The sequence below is a fragment of the Felis catus genome, chromosome D3 (genome assembly GCF_018350175.1).
Source record: "Felis catus isolate Fca126 chromosome D3, F.catus_Fca126_mat1.0, whole genome shotgun sequence".
NCBI classification, from domain to species: Eukaryota; Metazoa; Chordata; class Mammalia; order Carnivora; family Felidae; genus Felis; species Felis catus.
This window is the reverse complement of record NC_058379.1, coordinates 36968198-36985617: the sequence shown is the minus strand read 5'-3', so window position 1 is coordinate 36985617 and position 17420 is coordinate 36968198. Positions and strand designations below refer to the sequence as shown.

At 46.6% G+C, this 17420-nt stretch overlaps 1 protein-coding gene across 1 annotated transcript; it reads left to right on the top strand.

Moving 5' to 3' along the window:
* Nucleotides 1–8842: 8842 nt before the first annotated feature.
* LRRC30 (leucine rich repeat containing 30) lies at nt 8843–10670 on the top strand. Its single transcript, XM_006938789.5, has one exon. The coding sequence runs from the start codon at nt 9095–9097 to the stop codon at nt 9998–10000; it is 906 nt and encodes a 301-aa protein (XP_006938851.2). The 5' UTR covers nt 8843–9094; the 3' UTR covers nt 10001–10670.
* The last annotated feature ends 6750 nt before the right edge of the window (nt 10671–17420 follow it).

Genomic DNA, 17420 nt, shown 5'->3' with positions numbered 1-17420 from the left:
GCTTTCCCTTCTTTGTGTTCCTAGGACCTCACAGCCAGCCTGGTACCCAGCAAGCACTTCATTAATGCTTGTCCAATGAATGCAGGGGATGCTGTGGCATGAACACACTTGGGCTTGACCTGGATTACTTTGAGCCAGCCAGAGTGAAGTTTTCAGTTGAACCAGACCCTTTTTCCTCGCCTGCTTATTCCAGGACAATTTCACTGTCTCGTTCATGGTTTTTTTTTAAATTTTTAAAAGTTTTTTTCTTTAAGTTTATTTATTTACTTATTTACTTATTTATTTGAGAGAGCAGGGGAGGGGAAGAGAGAGGGAGAGAGAGAGAGAGAGAGGAGAGAGAGAATCCCAAGCAGGCTCCATGCTGTCAGTGCAGAGCCTGATGCAGGACTCCATCCCACGAACTGTGAGATCATGACCTGGGCCGAAATCAAGAGTCAGACACTGAAGTGACTGAGCCACCCAGGAGCCCCTGTCTCGTTCATTTATGAAAGTTATTACAATTGGAAACAGTGCTGACTTGAATTTTCCTTCATGACTAAAAAAGTTATTATTAATTGTTGAAAGGGGCTGATAGGTATATGGGGATTTGTTGTGCTTTTATACAATAACAGATTTTTAAAGTATTATTATTACCCAGTTATAACATGAGTAGAATCAGAGAAAAAGAAAAAAAAAAACCTTCATCCACATGCCTGACACTGTAACAAAATCAGTTTCTACTCTTTCCTGCTTTCTTTCAATGCGCCCCATGTGCTTATGTAATTTGTATACAGTTGCCATCACTTATGTATATGTTTCTAAGCTAAGAGGCATCTTAACTCCCTTTCTTTCAGCTTCTGCTCACTTAAAAGATGCCTATAAGACAACGATGTCCATGATGGCACTGGCAGTGATGGCTGTCCCTTAATGGAGTTCCAGCCCTGGGTCGTTACTGCTTATGTTCTACGTCTGATCCGAGAACAGACTCAGCAAAGCTGCAAACTTGTCTAGAGTCACAAAACCAGTGGAACAGTAATAATACTTGTCATCATGAATGCTCAGCAGTTACTTTACTCTATGCCCGGCCCCGGCTAAGCAGTTTACCTGCTTTATTCCATTGAATCCTCAAAGCAATGCCACGTTATTATTATCCCCTTCCCCCAGAGGAGGAAACTGAAGTTTAGAGAGCCTAAGTCAACAGCCCAGATCACACCACTAGAAAATGGTAGAGCTGGGAATTGATCCTAAGCTCTCGGACTGCAAAGCCCAACTTGTAACCAAGGATTTGAAACTGGATGTGGACTCCCTCAGACTCAGGGCTTCCTCCCCTTAATATTCTACCTTATCATCTTGACAGGGAGGGAGGTTCCTTCCTGCTAACCATTTAAGCAAAATCTGAAGTGAGAACAGTAATAGGTAGTTGGGGGAGGGTATTTTTTTTTTTAATGTTTATTCATTTATTTTGAGAGAGAGCGAGAAGGCGAATGCACAAGCGGGGGAGGGGCAGAGAGGAGAGACAGAGCCCCAAACAGGCTCTGGACCACCAGCATAGAGCCCAGTGTGAGGCTTGAGCTCATGAACCATGAGATTGTGACCTGAACTGAAATCAAGAGTTGGATGCTTAACTGACTTTGTCACCCAGGCACCCCAGTAGTTTTTTTTTTAATGTTTATTTATTTATTTTGAGAGAGAGAGAGAGAGAGAGAGAGAGAGAGAGAGAACACACACACATGCACGAGCAGGGGAGTAGAAGAAAGGGAGAGAGAATTCCAGGCTTGGAATAGATCAAGCCTGATGTAGGGCTTGATCTCAGGGAACCGTGAGATCATGACCTGAGTTGAAACCAAGAGCTGGACGCTTAACCGACTGAACCACTCAGGCTCCCTGAGTTGGAGGAGTTTTTAAATAAGATGTTAAGGGAATAATTTATCAAACGCGTAAGTTAAATGCACATCACACATATTTTAAAATTCCTATTGGAGAAGCATGTATCTCAGACTGGACTGAATGGTTCACTTGACTGAACGTAGTCTCTCTGCTTCTCATTTTTTTTTTTTTTAGCCATTTTTCAATGTATTAATCTTAAAATGCCACAATAATTTGAAACTTCTTAAAAGGAGACTTGATCTTTAATGAGCTCTGCTACTCTGGTCCGAGGGTATCATATAGCATCTCACTGCTCTTAAATTCATGACCTTGCTTTCTGATACAAACTGAACGTGCAGAATGCTGATTTGGTGTTTGATTACTCCCTCGACTTTTAATCAAAACAGCTTTTTATTTCCTCTTTCCTTCAGTGCCGTTTAAGCATGAAGTGTGCTTTGATGATCAGGCGCACATGAGCAGGAGTATAAAAGCCTTCGCTGTCACTCAGCTTCCGGGAGGACAGACGACGGGAAGACGCTGGGAAGACTCAGCCGGGAGAGCTGGGGTTAGCTCGGGGAGGGGTTTCCTGAGAGGAAACGGTGTGCAAGAACAAAATGCATCTCTTTGTGCAAACAGCCTTTTTGAAAACCCAATTTTCGTTTGTTGGGATGGTTTAATGAAATGCAGCTGGCCAGCGAAGGCAGACTCCGTGTTTTCTGAGAGTGGCACAGGGCGTGATTCCTGTGACAGGCTGGAGCTGTTGATGCTCAGGTTGCAGGGTGAAGTGGCCCTGCTGTGAGCTCTCTGTTCCTGCATGGATGATGTTAGCAATGGAATTCTGTAGAACTAGAAGTTGGACACCGGTTGATAACCAAGGCGGGTTTTATTTGGGTTTCTGGTCATGTGGGCCACATAGTAGGAGAGGGGCAGTAACCGTCTCAACATAGAGTGGGCTCAATTCATAAATGAGAAGCCTTAGTGGGGGAGGAGCCACGATTCACTGAATAGGTCAGTGGCCTCCATTGGCCAGTCTCCTGCACTCAAGGGGAGCAAACAATGGTGGATACGATTTACAAGCACAGTTATGGTCCAGGTGAGGAGACTGGCACAGAAGCTGATGATTCCCACAGGGGCAGGTTTCTCAGGCTCACAATTATTGAAATTTGGGGCCAAATAACTCTCTGCTGTGGGTGTCAGCAGCATCCCTGGCCTCTGCCCACAAGACGCCAGTGGCACCCCCACCAACCCCAGGGTTGACAACCGAGCCCATCCCCAGACATGGCCAAGTGTCCTCTGAGGGGCCAAACTGCCCCATGAGAACCGCAGCCATAGGAGGTGGTGAGTACTGTGTGTGATAAGGGACAGTTCGGGACACTCTAGGAAGGGAGGAAGGATGTCCAGGTAGCCTTGGAGTTAAGGGGGGACACCATGAAAGCTCCCTCGAGGAGGTGACACTGTGCGTGGTGTGAAGCATGAGTGGCGTCAGCCTGTGAAATAATGGAGCAGCATAACAAAGGAACGGCATCCTGAAACGCAGAGGGTACGCGGGGCAGTTGCTACCTCAGTATTGCCGGCAAGTCAAGTGTGTGTGTTGGGGGTGGATGGTAGGACATGAGACTGTGATGGGGCACGTGGGTGACTCTGGCCCACAAGAGAGTCTGTGGGCATGGGTGTGTCATTGGAAGGCCTGTAAGCAGTGGGTTGGTAGGAACTGACTTCTAGAACATTCTGGCCATGATGCCCAGGATGAGTTACGGTGGGCTCTTGAATGCACCAGGTGCTGTGCTGCTCACTTCACTTGCTCCGTTCGGTCCTCACAACAGGCCAGGGAAGAGGAAGCACGATTATCCCATTTCTAGACAAGGACGTCGAAGGGCCGGGCCTCCCCACTCAATGCCGTGCATCTTGCGGGAGGGCAGGACCAGGACCTTCCCTGAGCAGGCATGGCGGCCTCCTCTGAAAGATGAAATGGGCCTGGCTTGTCTGACAGATTTTTGTTTGTCACGTGCTGTGATGGAGGTGACATCAGGGCTTCTGGGATCAGCCCATGCACATGGAAGGTGGGGGAAATCCTCCCAGAGACCCGTTAGGCAGACAAATGTCAAAATATAGTCACAGAGAAGCAACGAAAACCAAGCAGGACAACTAAGTGCCTTGTGCATTCTTTTTTTTCCTCACATCAAACTTCTGTCAGGCCTCAAATGTTTGTTCATTTCAGTGAGCATTTATTGGGCACCTACTGCGTCCTCAGAATTGTTTCAGGGCTCTAGGGGAGACAAGGAACTTGAAACCTGAAGACAAAGGCTTTTGCAACAGAAGCTTTACTTGGAGAGAAAAGCAGCTCAATTTGGATGCGCCTGAGAACCTCCCCTTGAATTTCTTGCTCTCTAGGAAAGCCTGTTCTCTGGGAAGAGCTGATTGCTGAAAAGCTTGGTTATGGGAAGTCTCCAGGAGATGAAAGGGACCAGGCTCGCTCTGTCCTGAAGTTCCCCACACTTGAACCCCTGGAGAAAGTGGTGGAATTGGCCATCTTCCCCCAAGCTCCGTCAGGCTTCCATTCACGGGCTGTGCATGGAGCCACGTACTATGCATCTTGTGTGTATCAAGGCATTTAATTCCCATAGCAACCTTGCAGGTACTAGGACTATCTCCACTTCACATATGGAGACAGGGAAATACAGATAAGCTAAGTAGTCTGCCCAAGGTCACATGGCCTTCCAGTAATAAACTCAGGATTAAAACCCAAGGCGGTCAGCCACGGCAATCAGGGCTTATGACATTGACGGCAGGGCTGTGCTGCCTCCTGCTGAGCTCACTATGGGCTGGAAGGCTGGGGCATGTTCTAATCAGAATAATAACAGGCCACTTGACTAAGGAGAAAACTGTGCAGGGGCGAGCTGGATATGTGCATGGTAGAAAGAGAACAGAATTTAGATCAGACAACCCAGGTGTTGATGGTAACTGATACTAACTAGATTTGTGGAGTGTGAGCTAACCCCACCAAAGCACGGCTGTCTCATATTGAACATGGGGTTAGCAATATCCACCTCTCTAGTCTTCTAAATATTGATAGACTATGTAACAGTATCTAAAACAGCTCCTAACACTGTGGGAAATACACTGGAAATATAAGGTGAGTGAAAGATAGAGGTATTTCTTGGATACAGGTTTGATTGGCCTTGAAAAGAGTGTGAAATTCATGAACAAGAGCATAATAAAAGTCAAGCACAGGGAGAATGTTCAGTAAATGGATCTAGAGGGGTGTGTGTGTGTGTGTGTGTGTGTGTGTGTGCATTGGGGGCAGTATATGTATATAATAGCTGCCATTTATACTGAGGTCTTACCATGCACCATCACTGTCCTGTGGGTCATAGACCATTAATAACCACGAATTAGGGTGTTGTGTTTTCTATGTAGGGTTTCCCCATTACGTGCATGTTGCAGAGGCTTCACCATGGGCTGTTTGGAGACACGGTGGTTTAACACAGCCTCTCCGCGGATGTCCGCAAAACCTAGCAACAGGCTGTGCGGGATGAGGAAGTGTCGGGCTCAGGAAGCACTGCTCAAATTTGCTCTGCCTCCCTGTCCTACTTCGCAGGCTCTCCTGTACTTTTGCTCGCCTGGGTTGTACTCCTCAATGAATCATTAGCCCCATGGCTTTGGCCTCAAGCACTGCCTCTGAGGATACCTGATGAAGACAGCTGATTTCTCTCTCTCTCTCTCTCTCTCTCTCTCTCTCTCTCTCTCTCTCTCTCTTTGGTAAAAGAAAATAGATTGAGGTAGATATGCATGGGGAAAAGATCTACATTTACATATGCAAGATGTTAACCGGGATTGTCCACACTTTTTTACATTTTCTATTTTAAAATTTAAATGAGCAAAATGGTTATTTTAATACACTATTTAAACACACACATTACTTTCTTCCAAAATTAATGGACGTGATGTGTAGACATAAGCTTAAGAGCCACAGTGAGGATAAAAAGAATTGTTTTCAGTAGATATTCCATTAGTGTGAATTCAGAGGGAGCTTTGGATGCTTTCATAACCTATTTTATATTCTTATCACTTCAATTTTATTTTATTTAAAATTAAAGAAATAATAGGGGCGCCTGGGTGGCTCAGTCTGTTCAGCATCTGACTTCGGCTCAGGTCATGATCTCAAGGTTCGTGAGTTCGAGTTCTGCATCGGGCTCTGTGCTGACAGCTCAGAGCTTGGAGCCTGCTTCGGATTCTGTGTCTCCCTCTCTCTCTGCCCCTCCCTCAATCATGCTCTGTCTCTCTGTCTCTCTCTCTCTCAAAAATAAACATTAAAAAAACTTTTTAAATAAAAAAATTAAAGAAATAATAAACGTTGACTTTCATATGTCGGAAGAAGAATCAATAGGAATATACAAAAATGTAGTAAACACATTGGGCATACTAAACCATTTCAATTATTCTGTAACTTTCTTAGGTGCCAAAGATGATCACATGACTTACAATGATCTGGAATTTCAAAAATCTGTTCGACAAAGAAAGCTTCATTCCGAGATTTATCCCAAGGTGAAATTCATTCGGAGAGTCTTGGAATGCCTCTTTTGGCCAAAGTCGGATAGGTGGGCTACATAGGGAGCCAGCCCTAAAGCCAACAGCGTGCCCCGTTACTGGTTTTTCTCCAGGGACCATTATTAATGCAAGCAAAATAAAAGCTGCCTTGGATTTGGCATGCTTTCACCGGAAAAGAGGTTAATGTCTTTCACTTCCCTAGGGTGGTCTGCTTTGCAGTGAGAATCCCACTCACATGGTGGGTTGGAGCTCTGGGAAATCCTTCCCCCCTGTACCACCCCCGCAGTGGTCCATTTCATAGATGAGGACACTGCCCAGACACAATGACCATCCTAGAGGTGAACCATTCTCTGACTGGATAACCACAGCTAACTAAGTGGGCAGTATCTACATTTCAAAAACTTAGAAGAAACAGCTATTCGCATAGCTCATTCGTTTGATATATACAAACCTTGCTAGAGAATGACCGAACTATTTTTGGAAGGGATTAAATCCCTTATGCCAAAGTCTTCTGGAATGACATATAACTTTGATTTTCCTGCTTGTGCTGGTGGTAGAGTGATAAGGGTTAACACTTAACTATGTAGTTATTTCTATGCATGTAGAAATTTCTATGCATATAGTTATTTCTATGCATGCATCTCTTTACCCATGTTCCCTCCAGCCCTACTTTCTACTAATTTGAAAACAAAAATCCATATCCTGGCCATAGTTATTCCATCTTTCTACAGGGTTAAGCTGAGAGTCTTCTGACAGTTCCAGCCTGGGCTGTGGAGTTGGATTAACTGGGTGTGAATTCTGGTTCTGCCATTGACCAGATACTTGAATTTGGACAAGTGAGTTGATTGTGCATAAGTAAGTTGACCCCTTTCTATCCTCCTGTCCTCTCCTGTAAAATTGCCATGATTTTAACATTCAACCTCCTTGTACACTGCCTAGTTTCATGCCTTTCACATAGTGAATGTTTGATAAACGTTGGCTATTGATACATGCTCAAAAAGTATTTACTGGAAAAAGAACATGTTAAGAGGAAAGAGGGAGAATTACTGCAAAGAAGAAAGCTGTTGATTCTTGCCCCCTATTTGGCCCCTGCGTGGATGGACCTGCAGATTCCCCAGGTGGTGTCCAGCCGGGGCCCCGCTCCAGCTCCTGGCTTAGTGGTCACAGCTCTGAGAGCATGGTCATGGGACCAGCATCGCTCTGCAGGACACACAACTGCTGTTGCCGAAGGCTGCCAGCAAAAGCCACACGCTTCCGGCCCAAGCCAGCCTTCGCTACAGACGGCCAGCCCTTTTCTCAGAACCTGGGTCCTCACCCTTGATATCGCTTCTCTCCATAATCACCACCTATTTTTAGGATTTTTCATGTATACAAACGTGTCTGCCTCCTCCTCCACCATTTGCCAGGGCTGCCGTAACTAAGCACAACAGATGGGGTGGCTTAGACAACAGAAGTTTATTTTCTCATCATTCTGGAGGCTACAAGTCTCAGGTCAAGATGTCAGCAGGATTGGTTGCTTTGGAGGCCTTTGTCCTTGGCTTGCAGATGGCTGTCTCTTTCTTGTGTCCTCACATGGCCCTGTCTCCAAATACAGGCACATCTGAGGTACGTGGGGTTAGGACTTCACTATTTGAAATTTGAGAGAACACAGTTCAGCCCACGATGCCAGTAATTAACTATATACTCCGAGGTATAAGTTAACTTTTAATTCAGGAAAGTGTTGAGGGAGGGACGAAGGGAGAGAAAGAGGGGAGGGGGGGGAGATATTGATTGATTGATTGATTGATTCATTCATTCATTCATTCATTCATTCATTGGTTGACTGGCTTGCTCCAGGGAGACTCTCTACCCTGTTCAATAGGCACCCTGTCTAACCCCACTAAGACAGCCTCAGTGGCTGTTCAAACATGTAACGTGTGCCCTACTAAACCCAGATGCCCATAGTGAAACAGATGACTGCAGAGCATCTCTGGTTGAAATGAGCATGGGGGGGGGGGGTCCTGGGCCCCTTCACTCTCTCCTCCCTGAGTCACCTCTGATAAGCACTGTGCAGAAACCCTTGGCCCGGAGGACTGCAGGTGCCCAGGTTCTTCCCTTTACTTTTTCACAACTGCACAATTCATCAAAGTTTGAAACGGGCGTGCATGATATTATCCAACGATCCTTCGCCTTGGAAACATAACTCTAGCCACTAGCATTCCTGAAGCTCACTGTCACTCTGAAGGGGTCCAGACGGGTTCCCGAGACCATGCACACAGTCTGGCACTTGCACGGCCTGCTTTATTTTTCCACTTTGCTTCTTTTCGGGGATGGGCTGCTTTATCGCCGGCTGAGCTTTGATACCCAAGAAAAGCTGTGAGGGAGAAGTTAGATGCAGCCTCCCTGTGACCTCTTTGCACACACCAGGCCAATAAAACTCGGGCCGAATGACAGTGACAGCTGCCTTGTGGCATTCAGAGGGAATCGAGCGGTTCAGTTCCGCAGTCTCAGGGACAAGTATATCATTACAGCCCGGGTGCTCAGAGAGAAGCCACCTAAACCCACCCTCGGGGACAGGCCACGGCGGGGCGTCTCGGGCATCTGCGAGGCCCCAGCGAGACCCCTCTGTGGGCTCCCTGCCTGCGACAGCTCGGCTTTTGGCAGCTGGGGGACACAATCCCAGCCTTGGGGCATCAGAGGCCAGGGGGCAAAAAGGAAGGAGATGGGGGCCAAGCCGTCAAGTGCTCGCTGCAAGGACAAGGGCCCCCGGAGGATGGTGTTCCCACGCGGGAGGCAGCAATTCTCCCCGTGGGACGACACCCTCCTCTCGGGGAAGGACCCCCGGTCTCTGCTGAAGCGGGGCATGCGCCACGTCAGCTTCAGCCTGGTCACCAAGGGAATGACAGACATCCCCGACTTTCTGTGGGGCTTGTCTGAGGTGCAGAAACTCAATCTGTCTCACAACCAGCTCAGGGCTCTCCCGCCCGAGGTGGGGAAGCTGAGTCGCCTGGTGGTCCTGAACTTATGCGGGAACCGCCTGCGGAGCCTGCCTCGAGAAATCGGCCTCCTCAAGAGCCTGAAGGTCCTGTTCGTGAACATGAACTGCCTGACCGAGCTGCCGGCCGAGCTGAGCGCCTGCAGGAGCCTGGAGGTCCTGAGCCTGTCGCACAACTGCCTCTCCCAGCTCCCGGCCAGCTTCGCCGACCTCTCCAGGCTGAGGAAGCTGAACCTCAGCAACAACTATTTTGCTCACATCCCCCTCTGCGTGTTTGCGCTCAAGGAGCTGGATTTCCTGCACGTGGGCTCCAATCGCCTGGAAAACATCGCCGAGAGCATCCAGTGCCTGGTGGGCCTGCAGATCTTCATCGCGGAGAGCAACAACATCCACGCCTTCCCGCGCTCCCTCTGCCTGCTCACCAGCCTGGAGCTCCTGAACCTGAACAACAATGACATCCAGACCCTCCCGGACGAGCTCTACCTGCTGTGGAGGCTGGGGCGGATTGCCTGGAATCCCATGGACAAAGGGCTCCACATCTCGCACAACCCGCTATCCAAGCCTCTGCCGGAACTGGTGGAGGGGGGCCTGGAGATGCTCTTCAGTTACCTGAAGGACAAAAAGCACAGCTGACTGGGCCCCGGGGGCACAGCCGGCCGTCAGCGCGCGGACACCTGTCAGCTGGGTACTTCTCCGGGCTCAGCTTTCTCCTCTTACTGCTCATGTTGGTCGAATGGCATTACACGGCCGTTCTACGGAGGTGTGTGCTTTGCCCTGTGCATGTGCCTAAGGAGCCCCGTGATGGCGTGTTCATCCCACCCTGAACCTAAGTGGCAACAGGCCTTTGGTTTTCTCCAAGGAGAAACCACTCTGATTCTCCCGAGGAGCAGTGGCACTCAGTCCTTGGAATAGTAGACGGCAGGTCTGATTCAACGGAATTCAGAAGTCAGATATTTGCTAAGTATGTGCTGTGGGCCAAGTGTGGCATGAGACGTTGACACCATTTGGTTTCAACCCTTGAACTGGCGTCCTGCAGCCAGGGAACAGCAGCAAGGCACACTGGTGCGTCAGCCTTGATCAAGCGTTACGGGGGACCAAAGAGGCAGCTGGAGCCCCGCTCTCCTGGCAATGACGGGGTCGGGCAGAGCTTTCCCCGCGCCTTCTAGGGGGAAACAGCATAAGAAATGTGTCTCTCAAATGATTGTAGAGTAACAGTCAAGCTGCTCATGTTCACGTCTGCTGGTGAGTGACAGGAATAGCGCGATGGCTTTCAGATAATAAATACAAAACCAATTTTAACGTACAGTTTTAACCTTCTTTCCCAGTCCCCCGGCAGCCACTGTCATATCCCTGAGCTTTTGTAGAGATGCCAGCCGATGGTTAACTTATCCAATTCTACTTTCTCTTCTCCTCCCTTATTAGATTTGCCCCCTCAGGGCTGAGCTAATGGCTGGGGGGGGGGGGGGGATGGCCAGACGGCATCAAGGAGGGGGTAAAGCATAGGAAAAGTCACACACACAAGTCATTACCCTCTTCACATTCATAGGAGGGTAATATTGGCCACTTAGCTTTTACATGCGACTTAAAAAATTGAGTTTGGCAACGCATAAAAGCTCTTTGGACAAAAAGCTCTTGTACAAATATTAAGTATGTTTTGCTTCCAATTCTAAGAGTACACAGCTGTTAGTTAAAGACAGACATTAGGATGAACAATTACAGAATTCCTGCCCCAAGGGTCATTGGATCTTACTGCTGTCACAGCACCCCAGAGCCCCCTGAGACATTACTGTTTATTCAGAGTTAAAGAAATTCTAATGAAAAGGCGGTAGTGAAGAAAGTATGGTCCCTTCCGATCTGTGGAGAGCCAACGGCTCAAGTTTCAGGCCGATTTGTCTACAGAACATCGCACACAATATCGAGACTTAGGATTTGGGGTTGCTGCCAAGACTTGTCTGACTTCTTAATACCCTTAGTTTAATTTAGTTAAAATTGTACATATTTTTTAAAACTTTTAATTAATTTATTTATTTTGAGAGACACGGAGACAGAGAGGAAAAGCATGCACGAGGAGGGGAGGGGCAGAGAGAGAGGGAGAGACAGAGAATCACAAGCAGGCTCCTTGCTGTCAGCACAGAGCTTGATGCGGGGCCCAAACTCCCAAACCGTGAGATCATGACCTGAGCCAAAACTAAGAGTTGGACACTTGAGTGACTGAGCCACACGGGCGCCTCAGTTAAGCTTCTGTTTCTTAGCACTTTCTGTAGGCTGGACACTGGGCTGGGAGTTCGAGAGGACTTTTTCTACCAAGGAGCTCAGGGTCTGGTGAAACAGACAGACCCACGTGAGTTTCTACAACATGCGGCAGATTGTGAGCCCTGCTGAACGGATATGAAAGCAAAGGCCACAGTAAGGTTGACATACTGGACGGTGTAGGCTAGACTGAGCGCCGAAGCCTCAGTAACCAAAGAACGGTGACCAAAGGACCTGACTGGGATGAGCCAGGCACACCCTCCGTTCACTGCAGTCATCTCGGCCCAATCCCGTCCCCCATCCCCCACCTGGGAAAGAGTGGCAAAGCGCTGGGGCAGCTGGTAGTACCCTCTCAGGTCCTGAGCTCAGGCAGGTTTAGTGTGGAGCTGCTCAAAGGGAGTCCACGGAATTTATTCATAGGAAAAGTGATTTTCCCAATGGACTCCAAAGTCAATTTTCCCATCCATAAAAAGGGAAGCCAGCTCCCGCGGTTATCATCAGATACCGTAGTTCCATTAGCACATTTGTGCATGAGCTCCTCTGCTGAGCCACTGCAAACAGATCTTACCCGTGTCACTGGGAGGCAGCTGAAGAGGTCCTCTCTAAACTCCCCCTCCTGCAGCACCGAGATCTGAGTGTCCCTGCCAGGCACACACAGGCGCACTCCGGTAGCCTCGCCCACGTTAGCTTGCCGAGCCAAGGCTATTTAAAGACTTCAGTGGAATTCTTCCTTGACCTCATGACTCAGTGGGACATTGTGGGGCGAGCCTTCCTCCGCAGGGCAGAGCTGGGCAGATCGCTCACTGAAGCTCTTTGGCTGGAGCACAGACAGCTGTCAGACAAACACCCGCAGGTGCCAGGATCACGGCCGTTGCTGTCGGCTGCTGCAGAACCACAGGCTCCCACTGAATCCGCACGACCTTGCATTGGGAAGGGAGGCAGGCCGGGACGGCGGCTCCACGCTTTTCCTGCTGAACCATCCTTTTATTTCCTTTCCTCGCTTTTTCGGTCACTTGATCCCACAGTAACTCTACTCCAGGGAAAGAATGGAACCCTATTTTGAAGGTGACCCAAGAGCTGATTACACCTTATGAGAAAAACCTGGTATCGATTTGGTTGCCAGCTGTCATTGGTACCTTTCACAAGTATAGTAGCAAGGAGCTTTTGGGTTTTGGGTTTTTTGTTAACGCTCCGGAGGAGCATGAGGGGAGCATGAGGAAATCATGAAAGTCAGAGTAGTTGCCCAACACACTTTAGGTATTGATTCTTTGTGAATGCTCCTTTTTATTGATAAAGGGGACTGCTGAGCAGAAAAACCTGGTGAACGCGCTTAGTTATTCAAAGCACTAACGTGGAGGGAATTTCATACAACCTTCAGTGTCTTTGCTGTCAAATTCTGCAGTTTGCTGACTGACTGTGAAAACTTCTTGCTTACCTTTTGTAGTTCTAATATTGCCACATTCAAATAACTCCCAGGTATTTCTAAGGCTTCGGCAATCAAAGCACTGAGGACGGCTGCACCGGCTGCAAAGTGTATTTAGCCAAAGAATACGTACTAATTGGGTGCTTGATGTGGGGCGCTGGCGGCTCGCATTCCCGATGATATTGTGGTTTTCATGTCACTTGGCTCTCGGTACGGTGCGATCTCATTGGTGTGTTCAGAAACACCTTTTAAAGCTGGTACAGACGACAAGCATACAATTAAGAAAAAATCCTATGTTCACGCGAAAGTAAGACGACTTTGAAAAGACACATCTGTTGGAGGAATAATACTGCTAAATGCAGAAAACAGCTGCATATTCGAAGGAAAAATGAAGCCATTTCTCAGCTTGTTGACTTAATAAATGGTTAATAGGAGAAATGTGCTCCATTCTTGGGCTTTAGTTAATAGACTGCCTTTTCTGTAGTCACCTAAGATAGAGTGACTTTGGAACGGTGCACCTGTATTTCACAATGAAGTCGGGCTGGCCTTGGAAAGGGAAGGAGGGAATGCTGTTATTATTTGCAGGGACACATCAGAGTATACCCCTTTCTTGCGGTAATGGATTATTGCCTTTTAAGATTCCATTTCATATGCCTCAAAGCACATACTGAATATGCATTTTGGTAGCTATGCATTAAAAACAGAGGGATTTTAAAGGACTATGGGCTGGGTCACTGGAAAACACAGGCGGGTATCAGCATCCTGAGATTACCAGGTGCATGAGGCTGGGCTGGGTGTTTCTCTTCAGTAATATAAACGGGCTAGGGAGCGTCTGGACTGAGATTCTGTTACAAATGATGAGCAATAGTTCAGAAAATGGTCTCAAAACTTAAAAAAGGCAGAAATTCAACCTACTAGATTTAACTAACATGAAGGTCCTACTCGATTGTTCCATCAGTATCTACTTAAGTATCTATGTGTGCTCTATCTTATTACATCACCAAAGAATTCTTTTCAGTACTGTGTAAGATATACTTGAGAAACAACATACCGAGCCTACACGGAATGTGCAACTAAGTAGCAGTACCCAGTAATTGTGATTCAGCCAAGAACACCTAAATACAACGCCTTCATATATTTTAAGAAAACAAAATAAAATTCAGAGAACATGAAAGCTTATTATAAACAATAATGGGAACAATCTTGACCTTGTTGAGAAAAGAACTTTTACAAGTGTTCCTTTTAAGTTACCTGTCAAGTTATGCGTTGAATCCAAAGCATTACTAATTAAAAAAAAAAAAAAAGACAGCATAGTAATAAAAGGGAAGCAGAGAGAGCTCATAATGAATTTGTAAGAGCTTGGGCGTCATTAGGCAAACATCACTGAAAGCTATTAGCATGAAGCTTGCTATGCAGATTTTTAAAGTAGTGTCAAAGGAATCTACTTGCAAGGAGAGAGCTTATTTTCTGCGGCTTCTGGACTCACTCCTTATTTCAGCACAAGACAGAAAATTAAAAAAATGAACTGGAGTCCATCCCCAAAGTGTCAAAGTATTTCCTGACTTTCTGGAGAGAAACATACACTGTGAAAACCACAAGACTGTTGGCTTCCATCGTACAAGATGGAGCTGCCAACGGCACATTGTTATCATCGTCCATGTTCTTTGATCTCTGGAGTGTCCCAGAAGCCAGTGTGCTGGGACATGCCACTTGGGAGAAGCCTGTGTCCCTCTCTGTCTCCTGAATGTTACGCCGATCGCTCTTGCGCACGCACCCGGGGAGAGGTCCTGAAGAGGGGTAGGCAAAACCCTGCACTGAAAGTTGGATGTGTCAATTGCACGGCATTTACTGAGCATCTCTGTGTCCTAAGACTGTGCAGGTGTTGGGGACGTGAGAAGGGAACAAGATCCCCACCCTCCAGGGACTCCCATGTACAGGGGCTCAGAAGATGAGGCTGAGCTAAATAAACAGCTAAATCCTGGGAGGACCGTTTCCTTAATAGGTGCGTAAGTGAGTGCAAAGGCATGTGGGTGAGATTATAGGAGGGGCAGAGGTGTGATGTGATTGATCCAGTGTTTTGTTTTGCTTTTTCTTGATAGAAAGTTGGTGAATCTCACAATCCCAGAGAGGTCTGCTTTGTAACCCCTTTGTGGCATATTTTTCTCTACCCGAATCTAAGATGTGGGGCAGCCACACGGCAGGAGAGAGGGCAAATCATGAGAATGGCAGCACCATGTGCCATGGGTTCCAGAGATACTCCCAGGCCTCTCCCTGACTCCATTATGGGCAAAAGTCTTTCCTGAGGGTTCTGGAAGGACCCAGGTTGGCAGTGGTCCTCAACACGGATTACTCATCAGAAGCCCCCATGGGACTTCAAAAAAGAAAGCCTCAATTTTAGAGATTCTGATATTGTTGGCTTAAGTGGGGCCTGAGTTTCTTATTCTTTTTAAAGCTCAGTAGATAATTCTGTCCCTGAGTCTATGCTGAGAAATGCTGATATAGGCTCTTACCTACACAGTGTGATGTGGGCCTGTTAAGCCAATCGTGGAGCCTACCCACGGAAAGAGGCCAGTAAGAGGTGAGAGATCTCTGAACCTGGCAGGAAGCCATGCTGGTACACTGTGATGGGATTCATCTGGGCACTTGTTAAACATTTAGAATCCCAGGTCCCTTTGGTATGCCTTCAGATTCAGGGGGTCTAGGGCAGGGCCTGCCGGGTGTGGGTCTGACAAGCACTCTAGGCGATTCCTATCACATGGCAGACTGGAGAAAGCGTGGGCTAGCAGAACATGCCCCACTGGAAAATGGGAAAAGTTCTGTGATTCCAGACTCAGCTAGGACTTGGGCACTGCTGATTTTCCTAACTGACTCTGTCACCAGACTTTGCACTCTTTGCTGACTCTTATCTTTGCATCCGGGATATAGAAGATACTCGATAATGGTGCATTGCATGAATGGATGAGTGAAAAAGAAAGTACACACAGACGATTTGACTTCTCTGGGCCTCAGTTTTCTATAGAGTGAAACAGTTAAATTTAAAGTGAATCACTTTAAGCTTCCTTCAGTTTTAAAATTCTGATTGTATTTTTTTTTTTTTTTTTTGCTTTGTCTTCCCTCATCTAATGCCTCAGTGAATAGATGGCCAAGCTTATTATCATTGTGCGGCACCATAGAAAATACCATTTAATTCTGATTCTAGTTTGCAGACCTCTGAACTGTCTGGATTCCATCTCTAATTTTTATTGGATTGGAGGCTCAGAACAAATAGTTCTGTTTGGCTTTGTCGTTTGGTTGATTTAAAATTCCTCCTGTTTTTCTGGAAGACAAAACTATCTGTTTTCCATTAAAAAAAAAAAAAAGGTCATCAGATCTGATTCAGTAACATGATTTGGGCACCTAGCTGAAATCTTTCCTCTTTGAAAAAAAAAAGCGTATGTGTTCCAAAGTGTGAGTTGAACTCCTGTGACAAAATTCATGCTTCTTCCACAGCACTTCTCTGTCCACACGTGTAGATGAGTTGAACTTGAAATTTGGTATACATTTTCAAAAGCAACTTCTGCAAATGAACCCATATAAGGCTGCAAGATAGCTCTCCCCTAGGTTTCTCTGATTCTTGGTAATGGTCCTCTCTCTGCTTCTGCCGCTTTGGTCAAAGCAACAAATTGATAATATCTATATTGTGGAAATTGGAAATTAACAACCGGAATTTATTTTGGACTAACCTTGCTTGTAAGATGGTAAGTTACGATTACGTTTGATAAGAATTCTTAAATAATTTTGTTGCCATATGTACTTAGAGACTTCAAAGCATAGTTCTGGTATTATTCTCCTGGGCCAACATAGAGAAGACAAGGCTGGGGAATGTTTTCCTTCTGGAAATCACAGAAATACTCTAAACAAAGAATCTAGCCAAGAGGGATACAAGTCTTCATTATGTTTTCTTATTTTATACTTTCTTATTGTCATGATTTAAAATGTCTACTGTAAATAACTAGAAATCTGTTTAATCTTCCAGAAATGTATATAATATGTTTGTTATAGAAAACTTTCATTGTTCATCTGACCATGTAATATGCTGGCTCTAGAAAATTGAGTTTAATCACTTAGTTTGTAAATGACCTTTCCAGGCTGTTATTATTAATTCACTACTGCAAATAGCATTTTAGTTGACCCTCTCCTGTGGCTGAAAGAGGAAACTACGCTTCTGATTGGTCAGAATGAACAGATGCAGGAGAGCCTGGGTGGCTCAGTCAGTTGAGCGTCTAACTTTGACTCATGTCTCATGAGTTCAAGTCCCGCATCAGGCTCTCTGCTGTCAGCATAGAGCCCGCTTCAGATCCTCTGTCCCCCTCTCTCTCTGCCTCTCCCCTGCTTGTGCTC

Bases quoted from the DNA above. Each gene is read 5' to 3' on its own strand.
- LRRC30 (XM_006938789.5), top strand. From the start codon at position 9,095: ATGGGGGCCAAGCCGTCAAGTGCTCGCTGCAAGGACAAGGGCCCCCGG.